This window comes from Coregonus lavaretus, assembly GCF_964263955.1.
Source record: "Coregonus lavaretus genome assembly, chromosome: 4".
Taxonomy (NCBI): domain Eukaryota; kingdom Metazoa; phylum Chordata; class Actinopteri; order Salmoniformes; family Salmonidae; genus Coregonus; species Coregonus lavaretus.
The window spans coordinates 65,876,271-65,896,610 of record NC_139991.1 but is presented as its reverse complement, the minus strand read 5'-3'; the positions used below and the strand labels follow the sequence as shown (position 1 = coordinate 65,896,610).

The window sequence follows — 20,340 nt, the reverse complement described above, 5'->3', positions numbered from 1 at the left end:
TAAATGCTTAGCTAGCTAGCTTGCTCTGATTAACTTAGCATGTTGCTGCTAGCTTGCTACATTTTACTCTTTGTTTCAAGTCAGGAAACCAGTTGTATCTAGACATATTGTCACATTTGTCTGACTACTGTAACACGATCATTTCAAAACGTTACAACTTGTAACTCTGCAAATATTTTCAAATGTTGTGCAACTATTAAACTCTGGCCATTGACCTTTTAGAAACCAATCGGATTTGTTCTGCCCTAAACCAATCAGATTATTTCTGCCCTTAGAACAAAGTTGACTGCACTTTATGTCAACACGCACGTATTGCTTTACGTCATATGCACAGGCGACGTGCTTGAACATTTGCCTAGTCTACATTTCACTTTCATTTTCAGGATTGCTGCTCCTTCACGTTCGGTCAACGAAGTGTTCTAGATGCGTTCTGGAAAAGCACATATTCCTACTCTTCAGAAATTAGCTGCGCATTCGGCATCATTCAAGTGAGTAGCCCACCAACACAATTTACTCCCGGTGCGTTTAACGGTTACCAATCCAATGATCTAATAGGATTGTTCAAATTGAATAATAGAAACTTAGTTAAACATTTTCAATGGTGTAATTTACCTTGTGTCGTTTGAAAAGTGAAAGTTAAAATATTGGTGCTGTTAGGAAAACTGGGTGATTTCCAAATACATGGTTCTAGTGGACGCTACTAGGCTACTACAGTGCACAGGGAGAGACCCTACTCATCCAAAGTGGTAATTTAATGTGCATGGTCCTTTTGAGGAGAAAGTTATCTGGCTCATACACACACACACGTTTTGTTCTTCTATCCTCGTGGGGACCTAAAATTGATTCCCATTAAAAATCTTATATTCCCTAACCTTAACCGTAGCCCAAACCCTAACCCTAAACCTAACCCCTAAGCTTAAAATAGCCTTTGTCCTCATGGGGACGTAAAACATTTCCCAACGAGGGAGAATTTTCCTTGTTTTACTATCCTTGTGGGGACTTTTGGGGATTTTAGGTCCCCACAAAGATAGAACAACCAACACACGGGCTCCCGAGTGGCGCAGTGGTCTAAGGCACTGCACCGCAGTGCTAGAGGCGTCACTACAGACCCTGGTTTGATCCCGGGCAGTATCACAACCGGCCGTGATCGGGAGTCCCATAGGGCGGCGCACAATTGGCCCAGCGTCGTCCAGGTTAGGGGAGGGTTTGGCAAGGGGGGGCTTTACTTGGCTCATCGCACTCGAGTGACTCCATGTGGCGGGCATGGCGCCTGCAGGCTGACCTCGGTCATCAGGTGAACAGTGTTTCCTCCGAGACATTGGTGCGGCTGGCTTCCAGGTTAAGCGGGCGGGTGTTAAGAAGCGCTGTTTGGCGGGTCATGTTTCAGAGGACGCATGACTCGACCTTCACCTCGACCTTCGCCTCCCGAGCCTGTTGGGGAGTTGCAGCGATGAGACAGGATCGAAAAAGGGGGTAAAATAAACCCCCAAAAATTTAACCAACACACACACACACACCAGAGCAGACAGGACAGCGGGTAAAGAAGAGTGCTGTGAGTCACGGACTTTGGCCCTTTGGAGGTGAGGTTTGGCGCGCATGCACATATCAAATCAAATTGTTTTGGCCACATGCGCCGAATACAACAGGTGCAGACATTACAGTGAAATGCTTACTTACAGCCCTTAACCAACAGTGCATTTATTTTTTAATGAAAAAGTAAAATAAAACAACAACAAAAAAGTGTTGAGAAAAAAAGAGCAGAAGTAAAATAAAATAACAGTAGGGAGGCTATATATACATTTACATTTACGTCATTTAGCAGACGCTCTTATCCAGAGCGACTTACAAATTGGTGCATTCACCTTATAGCCAGTGGGATAACCACTTTACAAATATATATATTTTTTTTATTTTATTTTATTTTTTGGGGGGTGGGGTAAGGGGGGGTAGAAGGATTACTTTATCCTATCCCAGGTATTCCTTAAAGAGGTGGGGTTTCAAGTGTCTCCGGAAGGTGGTGAGTGACTCCGCAATCCTGGCGTCGTGAGGGAGCTTGTTCCACCATTGGGGTGCCAGAGCAGCGAACAGTTTTGACTGGGCTGAGCGGGAACTGTGCTTCCGCAGAGGTAGGGGGGCCAGCAGGCCAGAGGTGGATGAACGCAATGCCCTCGTTTGGGTGTAGGGACTGATCAGAGCCTGAAGGTACGGAGGTGCCGTTCCCCTCACAGCTCCGTAGGCAAGCACCATGGTCTTGTAGCAGATGCGAGCTTCAACTGGAAGCCAGTGGAGTGTGCGGAGGAGCGGGGTGACGTGAGAGAACTTGGGAAGGTTGAACACCAGACGGGCTGCGGCATTCTGGATTAGTTGTAGGGGTTTAATGGCACAGGCAGGGAGCCCAGCCAACAGCGAGTTGCAGTAATCCAGACGGGAGATGACAAGTGCCTGGATTAGGACCTGTGCCGCTTCCTGTGTAAGGCAGGGTCGTACTCTCCGAATGTTGTAGAGCATGAACCTACAGGATCGGGTCACCGCCTTGATGTTAGCGGAGAACGACAGGGTGTTGTCCAGGGTCACGCCAAGGCTCTTCGCACTCTGGGAGGAGGACACAACGGAGTTGTCAACCGTGATGGCGAGATCATGGAACGGGCAGTCCTTCCCCGGGAGGAAGAGCAGCTCTGTCTTGCCGAGGTTCAGCTTGAGGTGGTGATCCGTCATCCACACTGATATGTCAGCCAGACATGCAGAAATGCGATTCACCACCTGGTTATCAGAAGGGGGAAAGGAGAAGATTAGTTGTGTGTCGTCTGCGTAGCAATGATAGGAGAGGCCATGTGAGGATATGACAGAGCCAAGTGACTTGGTATATAGCGAGAATAGGAAAGGGCCTAGAACTGAGCCCTGGGGGACACCAGTGGTGAGAGCACGTGGTGCGGAAAAAGATTCTCGCCACGCCATTGGTAGGAGCGACCGGTCAGGTAGGACGCAATCCAATAGTGAGCCGCGCCGGAGATGCCCAACTCGGAGAGGGTGGAGAGGAGGATCTGATGGTTCACAGTATCAAAGGCAGCAGACAGGTCTAGAAGGACAAGAGCAGAGGAGAGAGAGTTAGCTTTAGCAGTGCGGAGAGCCTCCGTGACACAGAGAAGAGCAGTCTCAGTTGAATGACCAGTCTTGAAACCTGACTGGTTTGGATCAAGAAGGTCATTCTGAGAGAGATAGCAAGAGAGTTGGCTAAAGACGGCACGCTCAAGAGTTTTGGAGAGAAAAGAAAGAAGGGATACTGGTCTGTAGTTGTTGACATCAGAGTGATCGAGTGTTGGTTTTTTGAAAAGGGGTGCAACTCTCGCTCTCTTGAAGACGGAAGGGACATAGCCAGAGGTCAAGGATGAGTTGATGAGCGAGGTGAGGTAAGGGAGAAGGTCACTGGAGATGGTCTGGAGAAGAGAGGAGGGGATAGGGTCAACTGGGCAGGTTGTTGGGCGGCCGGCCGTCACAAGTCGCAAGTTTTTATCTGGAGAGAGAGGGGAGAAAGAAGTCAAAGCATAGGGTAGGGCAGTGTGAGCAGGACCAGCAGTGTCATTTGACTTAACAAACGAGGATCGGATGTCATCAACCTTCTTTTCAAAATGGTTGACGAAGTCATCCACAGAGAGGGAGGAGAGGGGGGAGGGGGAGGAGGATTCAGCAGGGAGGAGAAGGTGGCAAAGAGCTTCCTAGGGTTAGAGGCAGATGCTTGGAATTTAGAGTGGTAGAAAGTGGCTTTAGCAGCAGATACAGATGAAGAAAATGTAGAGAGGAGGGAGTGAAAAGATGCCAGGTCCGCAGGGAGTCTAGTTTTCCTCCATTTCCGCTCGGCTGCCCGGAGCCCTGTTCTGTGAGCTCGCAATGAGTCATCAAGCCACGGAGCAGGAGGGGAGGACCGAGCCGGCCGGGAGGATAGGGGACATAGAGAGTCAAAAGATTCAGAGAGGGAGGAGAGGAGGGTTGAGGAGGCATAATCAGGAGATTGGAGGGAGAAGGACTTAGCAGAGGGAAGAGATGATAGGATGGAAGAGGAGAGAGTAGGGGCAGAGTGAGTAGTGTTGGAGGAGAGCGAGAGAGAAAAGGATACAAAGTAGTGGTCGGAGACTTGGAGGGGAGTTGCAGTGAGATTAGTAGAAGAACAGCATCTAGTAAAGATGAGGTCAAGCGTATTGCCTGCCTTGTGAGTACGGGGGACGGTGAGAGGGTGAGGTCAAAAGAGGAGAAGAGTGGAAAGAAGGAGGCAGAGAGAAATGAGTCAAAGGTAGACGTAGGGAGGTTGAAGTCACCCAGAACTGTGAGGGGTGAGCCATCCTCAGGAAAGGAACTTATCAAGGCATCAAGCTCATTGATGAACTCTCCAAGGGAACCTGGAGGGCGATAAATGACAAGGATGTTAAGCTTGAATGGGCTAGTGACTGTGACGGCATGGAATTCAAATGAGGAGATGGACAGATGGGTCAGGGGAAAAAGAGAGAATGTCCACTTGGGAGAGATGAGGATTCCTGTGCCACCACCCCGCTGACCAGATGCTCTCGGGGTATGCGAGAACACATGGTCAGACGAGGAGAGAGCAGTAGGAGTAGCATTTTTTTTAGTGGTAATCCATGTTTCCGTCAGCGCCAAGAAGTCGAGGGACTGGAGGGTAGCATAGGCTGAGATGAACTCTGCCTTGTTGGTAGCAGAACGGCAGTTCCAGAGGCTGCCTGAGACCTGGAACTCCACGTGGATGGTGCGTGCAGGGACCACCAGGTTAGAGAAGCAGCAGCCACGCGGTGTGAGGCGTTTGTATAGCCTGTGCGGAGATGAGAGAACAGGGATAGACAGAGGCATAGTTGACAGGCTACAGAAAATGGCTACAATAATGCAAAGGAGATTGGAATGAAATGAACTAAACATCTGGGAAAGGAGAGAGCGGCGCCTCCCTCACTTATGTTTCACTGAAACACCCAAATATAAATCTCCCAACTTCCACCTCAGAAACTATAATTGTTGTAAACTACAGCGGTACCGGTGCAGAGTCAATGTGCGGGGGCACCGGCTAGTTGAGGTAGTTGAAGTAAGGCTTGGGGGTAGAAGCTGTTGAGAAGTCTTTTGGACGTAGGCACTCCGGTACCGCTTGCCGTGCGGTAGCAGAGAGAACAGTCTATGACTAGGGTGGCTGGAGTCTTTGACAATTTTGAGGGCCTTCCTCTGACACCGCCTGGTAGAGAGGTCCTGGATGGCAGGAAGCTTGGCCCCAGTGATGTACTGGGCCGTACGCACTACCCTCTGTAGTGCCTTGCGGTCGGAGGCCGAGCAGTTGCCATACCAGGCGGTGATGCAACCAGTCAGGATGCTCTCGATGGTGCAGCTGTATAATTTTTTGAGGATCTAAGGACCCATGCCAAATCTTTTCAGTCTCCTGAGGGGGAATAGACTTTGTCGTGCCCTCTTCACGACTGTCTTGGTGTGTTTGGACCATAATAGTTCGTTGGTGATGTGGACACCAAGGAACTTGAAGCTCTCAACCTGTTCCACTACAGCCCCGTCGATGAGAATGGGGGCGTGCTCAGTCCTCTTTTTTTCCCTGTAGTCCACAATCATCTCCTTTGTCTTGGTCACGTTGAGGGAGAGGTTGTTATCCTGGCACCACACGGCCAGGTCTCTGACCTCCTCCCTATAGGCTGTCTCATCGTTGTCGGTGATCAGGCCTACCACTGGAGTCGTGCCTGGCCATGCAGTCATGGGTGAACAGGGAGTACAGGAGGGGACTGAGCACGCACCCCTGAGGGGTCCCCGTGTTGAGGGTCAGTGTGGCATATGTGTTGTTACCTACCCTTACCACCTGGCGGCGGCCCATCAGGAAGTCCAGGATCCAGTTGCAGAGGGAGGTGTTTAGTCCCAGGATCCTTAGCTTAGTGATGAGCTTTGAGGGCACTATGGTGTTGAATGCTGAGCTGTAGTCAATGAATAGCATTCTCACGTAGGTGTTCCTCTTGTCCAGGTGGGAAAGGGCAGTGTGGAGTGCAATAGAGATTGCATCATCTGTGGATCTGTTTGGGCGGTATGCAAATTAGAGTGGGTCTAGGGTTTCCGGCATGATGGTGTTGATGTGAGCCATGACCAGCCTTTCAAAGCACTTCATGGCTACAGACGTATAACATATAACAGGCCATCAATGTGCACACACACACAATTTCAGACTATAGGCATACACTCTTCTATGGTGCGTTATGAGCACAACCAGATGAAGAAACTCTCTTGGCTCTGTCACTGACTGAGAAGAGACCTGGGATTGAGTCAGTCTGCCCTCTGAACTGGCTACAGTCTCTGTCAGTCTGCCCTCTGAATTGGCTACAATGTTCTGCTGCGAACACCTTTCATAGCCTACAGTAGTTTAGAAGTCTTAACAGCTAGGCCTATATGACGAAAGGGACGTTCAGAATAGGGGGGAACAAAAATCTGTGTGTAATGGCAACTATTAACGACCGTATCCATAGTGCTTTACTAACAGTAGTATTTCCCCCTTATGGCAACTATCCTTCTTACAACTATCCTTCTAACGATTGTAAATAATACATGTGAAACAAATTATCTTGGGATATGTGGCTATGTCGAGCTGCCCTCCAAATTCGCTACAACATTGCTATTTTGCTGCCCATTATAAACCGACAGCGGCCCACTAGATTGAGTACCCATAACCTGTACGGTAACAGTAGGTTGCAGTGGGCAAGTTAAATTAAATGAGACTATAGCTTATCGGCATTATAGGCCTATAGACCTATCCAACGACTGTGGGAGGAGTGAAGCAGGGATTTTATGCAAATGTGTCTGTGGGATGAGAGGCAACTCAAGGACCACTCCTGCAAAACAATGTAACTTAGGTGATGTTTGAATATATGGATTCACCCTTCCTTGAAAAAAATAATTGCTCTAAATACAAAAAGTATGTGGACACCTGCTCGTCCAACATCTCATTCCAAAATCATGGGCATTAATATGGAGTCCCCCCTTTGCTGCTATAACAGCCTCCACTCTTCTGGGAAGGCTTTCCACTAGATTTTGGAACATTGCTGCAGGGACTTGTTTCCATTCAGCCACAAGAGCATTACATTTAGTCATTAGTGAGGTCGGGCACTGATGTTGGGCGATTAGGCCCTCAGTCGGCGTTCCAATTCATCCCAAACGTGTTCGATGGGGTTGAGGTCAGGGCTCTGTGCAGGCCAGTCAAGTTCTTCCACATCGATCTCGACAAACCATTTCTGTATGACCTCGCTTTGTGCACGGGGGCACTGTCATGCTGAAACAGGAAAGGGCCTTCCCCAAACTGTTGCCATAAAGTTGGAAGCACAGAATCGTCTAGAATGTCATTGAAGCATTAAGATTTCCCTTCACTGGAACTAAGGGGCCTAGCCCTAACCATGAAAAATAGCCCCAGACCATTATTCCTCCTCCACCAAACAAAATTGGCACTCTGCATTCGGGCAGGTAGCGTTCTCCTGGCATCCGCCAAACCCAGATTCATCTGTTGGACTGCCAGATGGGGAAGCGTGATTCATCACTCCAGAGAACGCGTTTCCACTGCTCCAGAGTCCAATGGCGGGGAGCTATACACCACTCCAGCCGACGCTTGGCATTGCGCATGGTGATTTTAGGCTTGTGTGCGGCTGCTCGGCCATGGAAACCCATTTCATGACGCTCCCGACGAACAGTTCTTGTGCTGACGTTGCTTCCAGAGGCAGTTTGGAACTCGGTAGTGAGTGTTGCAACCGAGGACAGACGATTTTTACGCGCTACACGCTTCAGCACTCGCCGGTCCCGTTCTGTGAGCTTGTGTAGCCTACCACATCTCGGCTGAGCCGGTGTTGCTCCTAGACGTTTCCATTTCACAATAACAGCACTTACAGTTGACCGGAACAGCTCTAGCAGGGCAGAAATTTGACGAACTGACTTATTGGAAAGATGGCATCCTATGACGGTGCCACATTGAAAGTCACTGAGCTCTTCAGTAAGGCCATTCTACTGCCAGTGTTTGTCTATGGAGATTGCATGGCGGTGTGCTCAATTTTATACACCTGTCAGCAACGGGTGTGGCTGAAATAGCCGAATCTACTAATTTGAAGGGGTGTCAACATACTTTTGTATATATTGTATATATGTTTGACATGGGCAGGAGCAGGCCTGCGAGCCGACGGCGAGAGAATGCCATGTTCCTTATTTGATATTGGTCCCATTCCCTTTTCACCAAGTTTAGAATTATAAAATAAAATAGAAGTGGAAGACTTTTGCGAGCACTACTCCAGATCACTTGATATCCACCACAAGCGGGAGAGGACAGAGAAGGAGAGAGAGTAAATTGAAATAAATATGACAAACCTATAGGCCTGTAATTAGGCTACACCTATCTATACAGAAATAAATAAAGTCATTGAAAATACTTCACCAGAGAGAATGATTTAGCCACAGAGGATCATTGTCTTCTTTTAAAAAAATTACTGTTTATTGTTTTAAATCCCAATCGCATAACCTACAGTACAGTCAGGAAGCGTGCAATTTCGGCAGCTCACGCAGCAAATATCAAATAGCTGATTGTTGAGTTACGGCCAGACCCGGCGCCAGAACGAATCAGTTGGACTGGCCTTTGATTTCCATAGGCGGGCCTGTTTTTTCTCGGGACCTGTTATGTGTGCACGCGCTTGCACGCATTTTTAAAAAAATGGGTGGAATAGTAAAGACCATAGGCAGCTCATGAGTTTCAAGTTTGGGGAAGCTTACAATTTACATTTACATTACATTTACTTCATTTAGCAGACGCTCTTATCCAGAGCGACTTACAAATTGGTGCATTCACCTTATAGCCAGTGGGATAACCACTTTACAATATGTTTTTTTCTTTCTTTGGGGTGGGGTAAGGCGGGGTAGAAGGATTACTTTATCCAATCCCAGGTATTCCTTAAAGAGGTGGGATTTCAAGTGTCTCCGGAAGGTGGTGAGTGACTCCGCTGTCCTGGCGTCGTGAGGGAGCTTGTTCCACTATTGGGGTGCCAGAGCAGCGAACAGTTTTGACTGGGCTGAGCGGGAACTGTGCTTCCGCAGAGGTAGGGGGGCCAGCAGGCCAGAGGTGGATGAACGCAATGCCCTCGTTTGGGTGTAGGGACTGATCAGAGCCTGAAGGTACAGAGGTGCTGAAGGTACAGAGGTGCCGCTTCTCAACAGCTTCTACCCCCAAGCCATAAGACTCCTGAACAGCTAATCATGGCTACCCGGACTATTTGCACTGCCCCCCTACCCCATCCTTTTACGCTGCTGCTACTCTGTTAATTATTTATGCATAGTCACTTTAACTCTGCCCACATGTACATATTACTTCAACTACCTCAACTAGCCGGTGCCCCCGCACATTGACTCTGCACCGGTACCCCCCTGTATATATAGCCTCCCTACTGTTATTTTATTTTACTTCTGCTCTTTTTTTCTCAACACTTTTTTTGTTGTTGTTTTATTTTTACTTTTTTGTTAAAAATAAATGCACTGTTGGTTAAGGGCTGTAAGTAAGCATTTCACTGTAATGTCTGCACCTGTTGTATTCGGCGCATGTGGCCAATACAATTTGATTTGATTTGATCAAAGGCAGCAGACAGGTCTATAAGGACAAGAGCAGAGGAGAGAGAGTTAGCTTTAGCAGTGCAGAGAGCCTCCGTGACACAGAGAAGAGCAGTCTCAGTTGAATGACCAGTCTTGAAACCTGACTGGTTTGGATCAAGAAGGTCATTCTGAGAGAGATAGCAAGAGAGTTGGCTAAAGACGGCACGCTCAAGAGTTTTGGAGAGAAAACAAAGAAGGGATACTGGTCTGTAGTTGTTGACATCGGAGGGATCGAGTGTTAGTTTTTTGAGAAGGGGTACAACTTTCGCTCTCTTGTTGGGCGGCCGGCCGTCACAAGTCGCAAGATTTCATCTGGAGAGAGAGGGGAGAAAGAAGTCAAAACATAGGGTAGGGTAGTGTGAGCAGGACCAGCAGTGTCATTTGACTTAACAAACGAGGATCGGATGTCGTCAACCTTCTTTTCAAAATGGTTGACGAAGTCATCCACAGAGAGGGAGGGAGGGAGGGGGGGGGGGGGGGGGGGATTCAGCAGGGAGGAGAAGGTGGTAAAGAGCTTCCTAGGGTTAGAGGCAGATGCTTGGAATTTAGAGTGGTAGAAAGTGGCTTTAGCAGCAGAAACAGATGAAGAAAATGTAGAGAGGAGGGAGTGAAAAGATGCCAGGTCCGCAGGGAGTCTAGTTTTCCTCCATTTCCGCTCGGCTGCCCGGAGCCCTGTTCTGTGAGCTCGCAATGAGTCGTCAAGCCACGGAGCAGGAGGGGAGGACCGAGCCGGCCGGGAGGATAGGGGACATAGAGAGTCAAAGGATGCAGAAAGGGAGGAGAGGAGGGTTGAGGAGGCAGAATCAGGAGATTGGAGGGAGAAGGATTTAGCAGAGGGAAGAGATGATAGGATGGAAGAGGAGAGAGTAGTGGGAGAGAGAGAGCGAAGGTTTCGACGGCGTATTACCATCTGAGTAGGGGCAGAGTGAGTAGTGTTGGAGGAGAGCGAGAGAGAAAAGGATACAAAGTAGTGGTCGGAGACATGGAGGGGAGTTGCAGTGAGATTAGTAGAAGAACAGCATCTAGTAAAGATGAGGTCAAGCGTATTGCCTGCCTTGTGAGTAGGGGGGACGGTGAGAGGGTGAGGTCAAAAGAGGAGAGGAGTGGAAAGAAGGAGGCAGAGAGAAATGAGTCAAAGGTAGACGTATGGAGGTTGAAGTCACCCAGAACTGTGAGGGGTGAGCCATCCTCAGGAAAGGAACTTATCAAGGTGTCAAGCTCATTGATGAACTCTCCAAGGGAACCTGGAGGGCGATAAATGACAAGGATGTTAAGCTTGAATGGGCTAGTGACTGTGACAGCATGGAATTCAAATGAGGAGCTAGACAGATGGGTCAGGGGAAAAAGAGAGAATGACCACTTGGGAGAGATGAGGATTCCTGTGCCACCACCCCGCTGACCAGATGCTCTCGGGGTATGCGAGAACACATGGTCAGACAAGGAGAGAGCAGTAGGAGTATCAGTGTTTTCAGTGGTAATCCATGTTTCCGTCAGTGCCAAGAAGTCGAGGGACTGGAGGGTAGCATAGGCTGAGATGAACTCAGCCTTGTTGGCCGCAGAAAGGCAGTTCCAGAGGCTGCCGGAGACCTGGAACTCCACGTGGGTCGTGCGTGCAGGGACCATCAGGTTAGAGAGGCAGCAGCCACGCAGTGTGAGGCTTTTGTATAGCCTGTGCGGAGAGGGGAGAACAGGGATAGACAGAGGCATAGTTGACAGGCTACAGAAAATGGCTACAATAATGCAAAGGAGATTGGAATGAAATGAACTAAACATCTGGGAAAGCGAGAGAGCGGGGCCTCCCTCACTTACGTTTCACTGAAACACCCAAATATAACTCTCCCAACTTCCACCTCAGAAACTATAATTGTTGTAAACTACAGCGGTTCAATGTTTTCTAGGAATAAACTAACTTAATTTATTCAGCTAGCTAACTTGGTAGAGTATTCTTCCGTGAAAACCGTCCAGGGCACCTAGTCATAAGACGCCACAGCCAACTAGCATGCCGGGCTCCAACAACACGGTTTAGCACCAGTACTCGGCCACAACAAACCACCAGTGTGTCAACACGCCAAGCAGATCATTCGTGTCCATGTCTAACGTTGTGGGTTAGTTCCGACAGCTTGAGCGAGTCCGTCGTCAACTTATTCAGCCAGTTAGTTAGCTAGAATAGTTAGCATACTAGCTAGCCATTGCTTTCTGCCAACGAAGAAACCCGTCCTCCCACGGCACGAACACACAGAGAGAGCTAAGCTAACGTTAACTAATCACCCATGTCCCGAATTCCCTTGAACGACTCTGGCTACCAGTATGTAAAAACAAAACACAAATGTAGGTTATAACTTACCCCTAGCAGCTACTGTTAGCTAGCCAAGTGCAAAGCTAGCCACTGAATCGATTCAGCCAGTTCACGTCCGTTCTCTAGGTCGTTCCAGCTATTGTTTAGTAGCTATCCAGGTAGCAACAAGCTAGCTACATTTTGAGCACAGTAGCTACTTACTACCTAACGTTAACGCTTCAGACAATGAGGTTAGAAAAACAGCTGAATGGTAGGCATTATTGTATGTAATTATTGTAGGCAGCCAGCTGGCGTAATTACAGGTACTCTCAAGTGTGAAACAACTATCCACAATTGCTAATAGTTACCAGTAGCTACCCGCTAGCTAGTCCAGGTAGTGGGTTAGCTAGCCTCGTGCTTCACCGGGCTCAGCCGAATACAATACCTAAAATAATTACATACAATAACCTACGATAACTACCTACAATACCTAACTACAATCTAAATACATGGTTTAAGCTTTACTCCACACCATATAAGCCATATAAGCCAAGCTTACCTCCCGCCAGAGAGAGACACAACCTCACCCGACGACGACGACGACACCCCCCTACATTTATGTTACCATTTCTGCCGAACTGCGTGCCAGTTATGAATATTTATGTATACATTTATATACCTTTTATTTCTATTTTTAATATATACATTTTATGCAGAATAATAATGTTTTAGTTTCTCAAAATCATTGTCATGTGGTTAATCATAAAAATCTGAAGTAAAATTATAAATATCTAAAAGTTAAAATTCAACTATGGCGAGAGCACTAGCCTCTGCCATATGGACACATTGATACATTGTCATACATTGGTGGCTAAAGAAATGAGAGCATAGAACTCAGAGATAGCCGATAGGCCACTGCAGCAGTAGGCTTATAACTTCCATCATCAACTAAGTAAAAGGCCTAAAGCGGACAAATAAAAACAGTAGAAAATATCCTGATGAAAATGCAGGTTCTTTCATCTCTCTTTTCTGCCTGTCTGCCTCTCTTTCTATCTGTCTTGACTTCAGCTATTGATAGTGAAGTTCAACATTGTATCAAATCATCACATTATATCAACTACCCTATTCCGGGCCCTCAAAGTTTCCTGCGCCAGTGAGCTCAGGACAGAAAGCTGTTTTTTATGACGTTTCCAACGGATATATGGGATCATCAGATCATGATATTTTGCTCTTTCACACCGAGGCTTGGTGATTATCGAGGCCGGGAGTGTTGGAAAGATTTTTCAAATACTGAAGAACTAGCAATCGGAAAGGATGTAAAAAAAAACAAACAGACTTTGTTGACTTGTGTGAGGCGAAGAAATGTGTGGTGTACAGTGCATTCGGAAAGTATTTAGACCCCTTGAGTTTTTCCACATTTTGTTACGTTACAGCCTTATTCTAAAATGGATTAAATTGTTTGTTTTCTTCATCAATCTACACACAATACCCCGTAATGACAAAGAAAAAAACTGGTTTTTAGATATTTTAGTTTCTCCCATCTTCTCTGCAGATCCTCTCAAGCTCTGTCAGGTTGGATGGGGAGCATCGCTGCACAGCTATTTTCAGGTCTCTCCAGAGATGTTCGATTGGGTTCAAGTCCGGGGCTCTGGCTGGGCCACTTAAGGACATTCAGAGACTTGTCCTGAAGCCACTCCTGCGTTGTCTTGGCTGTGTGCTTAGGGTCGTTGTCCTGTTGGAAGGTGAACCTGTTGGAAGGTGAACCCGATCGAACATCTCTGGAGAGACCTGAAAATTGCAGCACCCCTACATCTTGCGGCTATGAGAAAGTGCAGTTGTCTTTACATGTAGGTCTGATATCTGATTGGAGGTTAACTTTACAGTAATACCATTGGTCAACAACTTAGATGTTGAATCCAAACAACTCAGATGTTATAAAATGGTCTCAGAATCATTGTCCTTTCTCTTTGTTCCTGACCATCTGTGGTGAGATGCACTCGCTCTCTCGCTCTCTCTCTCTCTCTCTCTCTCTCTCTCTCTCTCTCTCTCTCTCTCTCTCTCTCTCTCTCTCTCTCTCTCTCTCTCTCTCTCTCTCTCTCTCTCTCTCTCTCTCTCTTTCTCTCTCTCTCTCTTTCTCAATTCAATTCAATTTAAGGGCTTCATTGGCATGGGAAACATATGTTAACATTGCCAAAGCAAGTGAAGTAGATAGTAAACAAAAGTGAAATAAACAATAAAAATTAACAGTAAACATTACACTCAGAAGTTCCAAAAGAATAAAGAAATTTCAAATGTCATATTATGTATATATACAGTGTTGTAACAATGTGCAAATAGTTAAAGTCCAAATGGGAAAATAAATAAACATAAATATGGGTTGTATTTACAATGGTGTTTGTTCTTCACTGGTTGCCCTTTTCTTGTGGTAATAGGTCACACATCTTGCTGCTATGATTGCTCACTATGGTATTTCACCCAGTAGATATGGGAGTTTATCAGAATTGTGTTTGTTTTCAAATTCTTTGCGGATCTGTGTAATCTGAGGGAAATATGTGTCTCTAATATGGTCATACATTTGGCAGGAGGTTAGGAAGTGCAGCTCAGTTTCCACCTCATTTTGTGGGCAGTGTGCACATAGCATGTCTTCTCTTGAAAGCCAGGTCTGCCTACGGCGGCCTTTCTCAATAGCAAGGCTATGCTCACTGAGTCTGTACATAGTCAAAGCTTTCCTTAAGTTTGGGTCAGTCACAGTGGTCAGGTATTCTGCCACTGTGTACTCTCTGTTTAGGGCCAAATAGCATTCCAGTTTGCTCTGTTATTTTGTTAATTCTTTCTAATGTGTCAAGTAATTCTCTTTTTGGTTTCTCATGATTTGGTTGGGTCTAAATTTGTTGTTGTTCTCTCTCTCTCTCTCTCTCTCTCTCTCTCTCTCTCTTTGCCTAGAATAGTGCTTATTAATGATTTGTAACTTAAGCTTATGTAAATCAATTCATTTTACAAAGTTAATTAAATATTTACTTTTGATTTAGACAATTCTTAGTCCTTTCTTGCTAGCCTATTACTGTAACTCAACTATGGTCCTGCTGGCATATTGCAACATCATATTTATGGAGTCAGATAAACATTTTAGTAGACTTTGTAGGCATACAAATAATCTTATCATGGGTCACGTGAGGTATATTTAATATAACCTATATGCAGATATGATCAATATTACCCAGCATCAGGAGCAGACAGTATAAGCCTACTCCTTTCTCTCTGTCTATCTCCAGGAATGGCCGGTTGTAAAAACGACAGTTCCCAAGTGAAAGCTGCCCTGCAGCCAGACTTCCCCATGCAGGACAAGAACAGTGTTCAGGGGGTTAAACGCCACCCAAACAGCGATGTCCCTGTTGGAAACCTGGTCGACGTTAACCCAACTCTGGTCACCAAATCACTGCATGGAGACAGTGAAAGAGAAAGGAAGAAAGAGGCAGATGGAGGGAAGGATGGAGGAAGGAAAAGAGACATGGAGGGGGTGAGGGATGGAGTGAGGGGTGAGGAGAAGAGGTCGTGCTGCTCTCTCTCTGAGCTGAAGAAAGTCCCTAAGTGTCACGTGGAGCTGGAGCCACTGTCCTTCAGCAGAACTCACCACGTCCTCATAGATGTAAGAGAGATAATTAAACCAGTGCAGATCAATAAAAAAGCTTGCATCTAAAGCGACTGAGAGTGAACTGGAACGTTTACACAAAAGAAATGGTGTCTCTCACAGATCATTCATGTCTCTCTTCCTCCCTATTCAGGTGAATGAGTTCCGCCATAAAATTAAGTTGAAAGCTCAGCCTGGACAGCATGTGTGGAACAGGGACTTTGTTAAGATGCCCTGCTCACCAGAAAGCCTCATCAAGACTGGATGGGTGGGTTCATTGATTGATTGATTTACTGATTGATTGATTTGTCGATTGATTGGTTCCTTGAACGGTTGGTTGATTGGTTAATTTATTGATTTGTTTGTTGGCTAATTGATTGATTTGTTAGTTGGTTGGTAAGTTGATTGAGTGATTGGTAAGTTGATTGATTGATTGGTTGGTTGGTTCATTGGTTGATTTGTCAGTTGGTTGATTGATTGATTGATTGGTTGTTCCTAGTTAACCACCTCTGAGGGAAGTCGTTGGGAGGTGGTCTCGAAACAGCTGGTGAGTCTGGCCAAGAAGACCACTGCATCAGTGGGTGACGTAGAGGTACGACACAAACACACACACACAAACACACACACACACACACACACACACACACACACACACACACACTCATGCCCCTATTATCCTAACATTTCCTAACATGCCTCCTCATGTTAACTTGGGTTTGGGATAACAGTTAAGGTAGGGGTTAGCATGTTTGACCAGTACTGTGTAACTATGATCTTCATGTTTCTCTCCACTTAGAAAGCCATAAAGAAATATAACCCAAAGTATGAAGATCAATGGTCCTTTGATGCCCTGCACACCTTTGTTCAGGTCAGTTATCAGTTCAATGTGAATGGTCAACTCTCTCTAATGGTGGTGTTATATAGACTGAACTAAAATATAAAAGCAACATGTAAAGTGTTGGTCCCATGTTTCATGAGCTGAAATAAAAGATCCCATACATTTTCTATACGCACAAAAAGCTTATTTACCTCAAACTTTGTGCACAAATTTGTTTATATCCCTGTTAGTGAGCATTTCTCATTTGCCAAGATAGTCCATCTACCTGACAGTTGTGACATATCAAGAAGCTGATTAAACAGCATGATCATTACACAGGTGCACCTTGTGCTGGGGACAATAAAAGGCCACTCTAAAATAGCATATATAGCATCCATAGTCCCTCAGCATCCATAGTATCAATAGTTTGTATAGTTATACATGCTATAGTCTCTATAGACTCTATAGTCTTGCTGCATACATATAGAATAACACCCCGTGCTATTAATTGACTTAAGACTAGTTGTACTAGTTGTTTCGTTTTATTGTTCAGTTGCCGTTTCCTTCAATTGTTTGCGGATGATGTGTCTCTTCCTGGGCAGCTCTCAGTAAGGGTCTGGTCTGGGCGGGTCCTCGTCATCTTTTGGTGAGACGGGAATTTCCCTCACGCTTCATAAAATGCGCCACTGGTTTTCCTCGCATACTCTCACTGGAAAGCTCTGCAGGTAGAATCAATCATTGGGATCGTGACGACAAATTGTCATGGAAATTCAACACCAGGGACACCTGAATTAAATATTAAATGAATAATTATTTATTATCAGCAAGCTGGAGAGGTTCCAACAAACTCGATGCACCGTAGTACACGTTGGTCGGGAGCTCCACTGTGGCAGTCCCGTTAGTTCTCTTATATACTGCTTACACAGACAAGTTATATTTGCTTATTCATAATTCATTCATCATTAACGTTTGGTCCATGCATGTGACCGACCAATACCTCATGAGGCTTCTTCTCTCCAAGCTGAGACCTTGAAACTATGACACCCCTTTCGGTACTCAAAACAATGTTCTGGGTGTACTGCTGAATTGCTTATACTGATAGTGAGGATTCCTCCCAGGCACAATCAATCTGTCACTTGCATGAACCTAGTCAAATTGGTTATTAGAAAAGCACAAACATAACATTTTCCTTCACAGTCGTTTTAGAGAATTTGGCAGTACGTCCAACAGCCTCACAACCGCAGACCACATGTAACCACGCCAGCCCAGGACCTCCACATCCGGAATCTCTGCACAAACTGTCAGAAACGTCTCAGGGAAGCTCATCTGCATGCTCGTCGTCCTCACCAGGGTCTTGACCTGACTGCAGTTCGGCGTCATAAACGACTTCAGTGGGCAAATATTCACCTTGGATGACCACTGGCACGCTGGAGAAATGTGCTCTTCACGGATGAATCCCGGTTTCAACTGTACCTGGCAGATGGCAGTATAGCGCCGTGTGGGCGAGCGCTTGCTGATGTCAACGTTATGAACAGAGTGCCCCATGGTGGCGGTGGGGTTATGGTATGGGCAGACATAAGCTACGGACAACCAACACAATTGCATTTTATCAATGGCAATTTCAATGCACAGAGATACCGTGACAAGATCCTGAGGACCATTGTCGTGCCATTCACCCACTGCCATCACCTCATGTTTCAGTATGATAATGCACGGCCCTATGTCGCAAGGATCTGTAAACAATTCCTGGAAGCTGAAAAATACTCACCAGACATGTCACCCATTGAGCATGTTTGGGAAGCTCAGGATCGACGTGTACGACAGCGTGTTCCAGTTCCTGCCAATATCCAGCAACTTTGCACAGCCATTGAAGAGGAGTGGGACAACATTCCACAGGCCACAATCAACAGCCTGATCAACTCTATGCAAAGGAGATGTGTTGCGCTGCATGAGGCAAATGGTGGTCACACCAGATACTGACTGGTTTTCTGATTCACTCCCCTACATTTTTGGGGGGTATTTGTGACCAACAGATGCATATCTGTATTCCCAATCATGTGAAATCCATAGATTAGGACCTAATTAATTTATTTCAATTGACTGATTTCCTTATACTGTATGAACTGTAACTCAGTCCAATCTTAGAAATGGTTGCATGTTGCGTTTATGTTTTTGTGCAGTGTATAATTAAGCAATAAGGCCCGAGGGGGTGTGGTATATGGCCAATACGCCACGGCTAAGGGATGTTCTCAAGCACGACACAACGCAGAGTGCCTGGATACAGCCCTTAGCCGTGGTATATTGGCAATATACCACAAACCTCCGAGGTGCCTTATTGCTATTATGAACTGGTTTCCAACGTAATTAGAACAGTAAAAATAAATGCTTTGTCATACATGTGGTGTACGGTCTGATATACCATGACTTTCAGCCAATCAGCAGTCAGGGCTCTAACCACCCAGTTTATAATGATATATATTCTCCTCTCCCTCTCTCCTCTAGTTTATAATGATATATATTCTCCTCTCCCTCTCTCCTCTAGTTTATAATGATATATATTCTCCTCTCCCTCTCTCCTCTAGTTTATAATGATATATATTCTCCTCTCCCTCTCTCCTCTAGTTTATAATGATATATATTCTCCTCTCCCTCTCTCCTCTAGTTTATAATGATATATATTCTCCTCTCCCTCTCTCCTCTAGTTTATAATGATATATATTCTCCTCTCCCTCTCCCTCTAGTTTATAATGATATATATTCTCCTCTCCCTCTCTCCTCTAGTTTATAATGATATATATTCTCCTCTCCCTCTCTCCTCTAGTTTATAATGATATATATTCTCCTCTCCCTCTCTCCTCTAGTTTATAATGATATATATTCTCCTCTCCCTCTCTCCTCTAGTTTATAATGATATATATTCTCCTCTCCCTCTCTCCTCTAGTTTATAATGATATATATTCTCCTCTCCCTCTCTCCTCTAGTTTATAATGATATATATTCTCCTCTCCCTCTCCCTCTAGTTTATAATGATATATATTCTCCTCTCCCTCTCTCCTCTAGTTTATAATGATATATATTCTCCTCTCCCTCTCTCCTCTAGTTTATAATGATATATATTCTCCTCTCCCGCTCTCCTCTAGTTTATAATGATATATATTCTCCTCTCCCTCTCTCCTCTAGTTTATAATGATATATATTCTCCTCTCCCTCTCTCCTCTAGTTTATAATGATATATATTCTCCTCTCCCTCTCCCTCTCCCTCTAGTTTATAATGATATATATTCTCCTCTCCCTCTCTCCTCTAGTTTATAATGATATATATTCTCCTCTCCCTCTCACCTCTAGTTTATAATGATATATATTATCCTCTCCCTCTCTCCTCTAGTTTATAATGATATATATTCTCCTCTCCCTCTCTCCTCTAGTTTATAATGATATATATTCTCCTCTCCCTCTCCCCTCTAGTTTATAATGATATATATTCTCCTCTCCCTCTCTCCTCTAGTTTATAATGATATATATTCTCCTCTCCCTCTCTCCTCTAGTTTATAATGATATATATTCTCCTCTCCCTCTCTCCTCTAGTTTATAATGATATATATTCTCCTCTCCCTCTCTCCTCTAGTTTATAATGATATATATTCTCCTCTCCCTCTCTCCTCTAGTTTATAATGATATATATTCTCCTCTCCCTCTCTCCTCTAGTTTATAATGATATATATTCTCCTCTCCCTCTCTCCTCTAGTTTATAATGATATATATTCTCCTCTCCCTCTCTCCTCTAGTTTATAATGATATATATTCTCCTCTCCCTCTCTCCTCTAGTTTATAATGATATATATTCTCCTCTCCCTCTCCCTCTAGTTTATAATGATATATATTCTCCTCTCCCTCTCTCCTCTAGTTTATAATGATATATATTCTCCTCTCCCTCTCTCCTCTAGTTTATAATGATATATATTCTCCTCTCCC

At 45.4% G+C, this 20,340-nt stretch overlaps 1 protein-coding gene across 1 annotated transcript in view; it reads left to right on the top strand.

Moving 5' to 3' along the window:
• Nucleotides 1–344: 344 nt before the first annotated feature.
• pargl (poly (ADP-ribose) glycohydrolase, like) overlaps nt 345–20,340 on the top strand; it is a 45,209-nt gene continuing 25,213 nt past the window's right edge. The window contains exons 1-5 of the mRNA XM_084160302.1: nt 345–488; nt 15,196–15,569; nt 15,706–15,819; nt 16,051–16,143; nt 16,348–16,419. Of these exons, the coding sequence (XP_084016428.1) occupies nt 15,198–15,569; nt 15,706–15,819; nt 16,051–16,143; nt 16,348–16,419 (651 nt within the window). The 5' untranslated portion in view covers nt 345–488; nt 15,196–15,197. The remainder of the gene's footprint in view (nt 489–15,195; nt 15,570–15,705; nt 15,820–16,050; nt 16,144–16,347; nt 16,420–20,340) is intronic.